Raw genomic sequence first — 5,500 nt, forward strand, 5'->3', positions numbered from 1 at the left:
GAACTCAGCTAGAGCTCGAGCTCGAACTCGATTAAAATTATTAGACTTGAGCTTGATTACAATTTTAGGCTTGAGGCTAGGTCGGCTTGAGCTCGAGTTCAAAATTTTTAAATCAAGCTCGGCTCAAACATAGAAAGGTTCACACTCAGCTAGATTCAGTGGTACCTTATGCTCAATTTTTAGTAAAATGTATGCCCAATATTATGTAAAATATATGTATAATTTTATATATAATTTATTTGATATATATTTTTTAAAAAGTTTAAATATATATTGGAGTTCGAATTTGAGACTTATAATTTTTGAAAAGTTTTAAATGAAAGTTAAAACTTGAGCTAGATTAAATCTCAGTTAAAATTATTGAACTCAGTTAATTCTTCCGGCGCGAATCCTGACTGCGGACCACTCTTTTTGGAATCTGGATGGTGCCGCGACTCGAACGACGAATATGCCGAACGCGTCAGCTCGAAGATTCCCGGGTATCCGCATCTTTCCTCCCGGCATTCCCCCCCGGTATTTAGAAATTTTGGATCAGGTGCTTGCTCTGTGCTTGCTCTCTTTTTTCAATGGGAGCAGCACAGCGTCCGTGGCCATCCTCGAGCACACTCTAGCAGGTAACTGTCCTCATCCTCTCCTTCCCCAACAGTTCCTTTTATCATTTCCTTGCGTCCTTTTTTTTTTTTTTTTGTGTGTGTGTATGTGTGTGTAGATGACATTGAGATCGGGCATAACTAAACTCACCTGTTAATCTGGCGAAACATTTCTCCATCTGTTTTTGGCTGAATTGCCGAGTTTTTAATTATTTAATGTTGTAGCTACCTGATTAGAGACTAGAATTTTGTTGCATTTTTTTTAGGCGATTAAAGCAGAATTGATTCCGAAACTTACGTTGTTCTCCTCTTAATACGCAAGTTGAAGTATAAATTCCTTTAAATATGATTTCAGATATTAAATGCTTACGTACATTAACTATATGCTTTCACGGTGAAATGTCTTGTGCACCAGTTTTTTTTCTTTTTTGTTCTTTTAGTTCATCGTCAAGCTAACAAACAGTTAGCCGAAGCCCTCTTGCCTCTGCGACTCACAGTTAAACGCCGTAAAGATGTCTCTGATACGAATTAAACTACTCTGAGTGAGACATTATAGTTCCTTGATCATGGTGAAAATGAAATAAATGGTTTTCTCTCTGTCTCTGTCTCTGTCTCTCTTTATCTATCTATCGGAATGTTGAATACACGCACACTATATGCCTTTCCCCATCAAGATTTTAACACAATACACCGCCCCATGTGGCCACCGAGCCAAGGTTTCAATCCACTAAATGATCGTTTCTTTATCTAAAGAAAATTTTACTTATCTAGTTGTATACAGGTATAATCAGAGATAAGACTTAGACTTTGTTATTTTTTTCATGATTGTTAACAATACGTATTAGTAGTCATGCATCCAAATCATTGATTCTATATCTTTCCAACAGTAAAAGGTTATTAAGGATTAAATTTCTGTTTTGCAAGATGCATGGGTTGGCTTCTGTATGATGTAGCCGAAAGTTGTTGCCGTGAGGACTTTTTTCCTTAGAACGTAATTGTTTGATACTTCTAATTTTCTGGTGATTTCCTGCAAGAATGTGAGAGAGATATTAACAAGAAGGGATTATAACTTCTTTTCTTTTTGAACTTATGGGAATTTGGCATTTGCCAGTGAAAGAATTCAGTTCACTCATTCTCTCGTTACAACCTTGAAACAGACTTGGTAGGTTTTCTTTCTTTCCACATCCACATCTTGAACCCCACAACCTTGTGTCTCGATGTTCAAAATCACCATCCTTGCCCTACTGGATTTGCAGAATGTTAAGATTTTTCCTGTGATAATTTTCCAGTTTCTGCAAATTTTTTATACATGCCTAATTGTTCATATGTGTCCTTTCTTATTTCATGTTGGTTGTAGTTGTAGTCCAGTAGATTTGGTTGCAAGGTGCTGAATACTTCATCAACTTGATGCCCAAGTGCTCCTCTGCAATCAATCTACTCCAAACAATTGCCAGAGACTTTGACATGGCTGCACAGACTACAGCAAGCTCTCGGACAGTCCTTGAGGGTATCTGTGGAGTCCAATTGATTCCTCATTTGCCATTCTCAGTAAAAGAGGTTCCTCTGCATGGGGATTGCCATCCTTCAAAGCCTGAAGGGGCAGAAGCTAATGGAGCAAACCAGACCTTGATAGTGCGGTATGTCAAAACATTAGTTCAGATCATGGCCTACCTTGAGTTTTGAACTTGAAGTTACTGCACCATATGGATGTCAAGCCTTTAACAAACTATTGTCCCTATTTTCAATATAAAGCCTCAAATTGTTCATGCATATATGTTTGTAAGTTATGCCTTGAAGGATATTGAGTAGCCAATGGATCTACTTGTGAGAACTTAAAATTTGTGTTTGACTCCATGATGGGGCATCGATATAATAAAGAAACTACCTTTTGGAAATCAGGATGGAGAAAATGATAAAATAAAATATGTGTTTTACTTTTTCCTTTGTCAGTATCAACTTTCAGTGATTGTCTGCTTCTTTCAGGAGAATATGGCAACAGAGACCACCATGTTTGAGAACCGTCCATTGTAACATTCAAGGTCTTTGGGAACTGCTTTATTTATGTTTTGATTATTTATAACTTCTTTATGACTTCAATATTGTAATCTAATTGGTCCTTGTTCTAATGTTCTTATCTGTTCACTTTAGGGGATCACAGCTTTGCAGAGACAATTGCTAATGTGCTAACATCACTACCTTTTATTGCACTTGGCATCCAAGCCCCAAGGTATACTTGTTTTTTAGCTGTCTCAAAATGGATCAAAGCTCATCCGCCCCTACCATGATTTCATCCTACAATTTGTATATATTGTGGCTGCAGGAAGACTTTGAATTCTGGAATATATGCTAATTCTTTGATAGGGGTTGGAGTTGCCTCAAGTTTATACCATATCTCCAGGGGAGAAGTAAGGAAGTATCTTCGATGGGCTGATTACACGATGATAGCCACAACTACTGTTGTAAGAGATTTTTTAAGAATTCCAGTGTTCCAGAATTCTGGGGTTATTATTTTCCTGTTCTTCAAATCTCTGTTTCTGGATAACCTTATTAGTTTTCTTTTGTTTGATTGCTTTGGTGTGCATACAAATGGTATTCCTGCAGTGTCTCTCAAGAGCTCTGAGGAATGAGAATCCAAAGTTGCTGATGGCTGCCTCTGCACTGTTTCTACCGTTCCAACCTTTAATGGTTTCAGTTGTTCACACAGGCTTAATGGAGGTAAAATTAATCTCAATCTTTACTCTCTTTTTGTATGCTTTTTTTTAGATAGTTTTTTTTTTAGGTACATAGGGTTATTTGGTGTTTTTTATTCTTTTCTGAAAACTATGTTCAGTCCTTTCATGTTGCTGCTTTATTACTTGTCTCTGATTTTGTATCCTATAAGTGATAGCCTTTTCTATTGTCTGCTCTGTCTACCAAATGTTCCAAGGAATGACCATTTACCTTGATAATGCTAACTCATAGTCATGCTCTGTGGTGGGTTTGGGGGGGAGGGCGGTGCAGGCTGGATAGTTTTAGGTGTGTAGGCCCTCTTTTGTGGCTCTATAAGTAGATAGTTTTTAGGTGTAGGCTCACATATGAGTACCTACTCTGATACCATGATAAATTGGGTCCAAGGCCCTATCCCAAAATGACTAGTCAACTTAGGAAACCTCTTTCCCAACTAATAAACTCAAGATCTTTGTACTCACTAATCAATGTGGGACTATTCCTTAACAGATCCGAAAGGATTGGAGAACTGTTTCTTCCTTCAGAAGTCTCCACCCTCTAGTGGCAGCTCCTTGGGTAACCCTAGGCCTTGTAGAGTGGGCGGAGTTTTGAGAGACTCTGGGCTCGATTGTACTGACATTTGCAGGACCAGTTGGTCATTAAGATTCTAATGAAGCAGAAATGAAAGCTCTAAATCAAGGGGTGAAAGGGAAAGTTAAGCCTCTATGAAGGTTTAGGTGTACCTTTGAGAAAAGACTTTATGTAGTTCTTTTGATATTTCATGGCGGCATGTGCTCAGAGAGGCCAACTCTTTGGCAGAATCTCTTGCCAAAGATGGGTCTCCTGAGCTTCTCCTGTGACAGTGGTCTGCTTCCTGATTGCATGAGGGGCTTCTCTTAGTGTATTCATTATAGCTGATTAATGAGATTTCACCATTTCAAAAAAATAAATAAATTAAAGCTTACTAGCTTCAGACTTTCTAAGAAAAGATTAACCATTATTAAAGGTAAAAGAAGACTTGCTAAAAGACACCACCGAAAAACATCTCTCTTAACAGGAGTCTATTGGTAAACTAAGCAACTACTAAAAGGTCTTCTTCTTTACTATCTTCTTATTTCATATATTTTGAATTGTTTTAGATACCTTTTTCTTGCCTCTTATTTTCAGAGGTTTCTCCCACATCTGAGCCATTTACTACTTCAGGCAGTGAATCATACAACAAAGACCTTTCAAGCAGCTATGTCAAGATGTTCAATCCAGTTATGGGACATTTCTATACACAGATCTGAGACCTGCTTTAGTACAATGAACTGAACAAAATTGCCTGATTCCACAATTCGTTTGAGTTGGATGGCCCTTGCTTATTTGGATAAGTGCTTAGTGACTTTTGGGGGTTTTTAACATGCTCGAGTTTCTTGAACTCATAAATCGTGTGAATTTACATAAGCCTGTTATCAGTGGACTGGCTATTTTGTTCAAGCTTCCTGCTTAGATATTCCTGAGAGTATTTATGGATTGGAATTTTCAGGTGGCGTTTGCAAAGAGAGCATTGGTGAAACCAGAGCTGAGGACGGCCCACAACATGCATAAGATGTCTTCTCTTCTGGGAGGTGCACTTTTTATCGCTGATGATGTCTTCCCTGAGACTCCATACATTCATGCTGCCTGGCATCTTGCCGCTGCAATCGGTATTGGGACTTGTAACAAACTTCTCGAATAACATGAGTTTAATGATCCATGGACTCGACAACTGCGCATGTATAGCCCAATTCTTTGTGATAGAGATTGGGATCAGGATCAAAATATGAGTATCAAATAGGCTCAAACTCAAATTCTGAAGAGTTGTAAATCATATCTACAGCCGCCCGTCGTAGCCGTTGTGTCTTGTATCCCATCGTCGTCTCTGATCTGATTACTCTCCTGTTGGGCCTGTTGATTCTGATCGAATAAATCCCTCGACCTCGTTGTCGCCTGTTGCCACCATCATCGTTGATGTTGTTGTCAGTCTTCGCCCATAGTTTCGTCTCGTGCCATCACCGTCGTTCCGTCTCGATGGTCCCAATGCATAACCTTTGTTCTTCCTTCACTGTTCTCGTTGTCGATTTCCCACAGAAATCCCCGAGCAATCACTGCATAGCCAGTCCCGTCGCCCGACGCCGCACACCTGTGACTTTTCTCTATCTATCTTCGCCAACGTCGCAATC

General features: G+C 39.0%; 1 protein-coding gene across 4 annotated transcripts; it reads left to right on the forward strand.

Annotated features, from left to right (window-relative positions):
• The first annotated feature begins 550 nt into the window (after window positions 1-550).
• LOC137956367 (uncharacterized) lies at window positions 551-5,272 on the forward strand. Of its 4 annotated transcripts, none has more exons than XM_068803840.1 (8): window positions 551-614; window positions 1,948-2,227; window positions 2,574-2,629; window positions 2,739-2,817; window positions 2,911-3,091; window positions 3,192-3,305; window positions 4,464-4,555; window positions 4,825-4,942. In XM_068803840.1, the coding sequence occupies exons 2-8, from the start codon at window positions 1,998-2,000 to the stop codon at window positions 4,850-4,852; spliced, it is 780 nt and encodes a 259-aa protein (XP_068659941.1). In that variant the 5' UTR covers window positions 551-614; window positions 1,948-1,997; the 3' UTR covers window positions 4,853-4,942. The 4 variants fall into 4 exon arrangements, with proteins under 4 accessions (XP_068659941.1, XP_068659942.1, XP_068659939.1 ...); XM_068803841.1 differs by having other exon boundaries at window positions 4,500-4,555; XM_068803838.1 differs by lacking the exon at window positions 4,464-4,555 and having other exon boundaries at window positions 553-614; window positions 4,825-5,272.
• Window positions 5,273-5,500: the final 228 nt, after the last annotated feature.

The sequence above is a fragment of the Aristolochia californica genome, unplaced genomic scaffold (genome assembly GCF_029961685.1).
Source record: "Aristolochia californica isolate CCGP_79_NKW_82.1479 unplaced genomic scaffold, dmAriCali1.0.hap1 SCAF_2, whole genome shotgun sequence".
Lineage (NCBI taxonomy): Eukaryota > Viridiplantae > Streptophyta > Magnoliopsida > Piperales > Aristolochiaceae > Aristolochia > Aristolochia californica.

Excerpts from the sequence above, each read along its gene's own strand:
- LOC137956367 (XM_068803838.1), top strand. The coding sequence starts at position 1,998 with ATGCCCAAGTGCTCCTCTGCAATCAATCTACTCCAAACAATTGCCAGA. Across the intron at positions 2,630-2,738 it reads CGTCCATTGTAACATTCAAG|GGGATCACAGCTTTGCAGAG; the intron begins GTCTTTGGGAAC and ends TGTTCACTTTAG. Across the intron at positions 2,818-2,910 it reads CTTGGCATCCAAGCCCCAAG|GAAGACTTTGAATTCTGGAA; the intron begins GTATACTTGTTT and ends TTGTGGCTGCAG.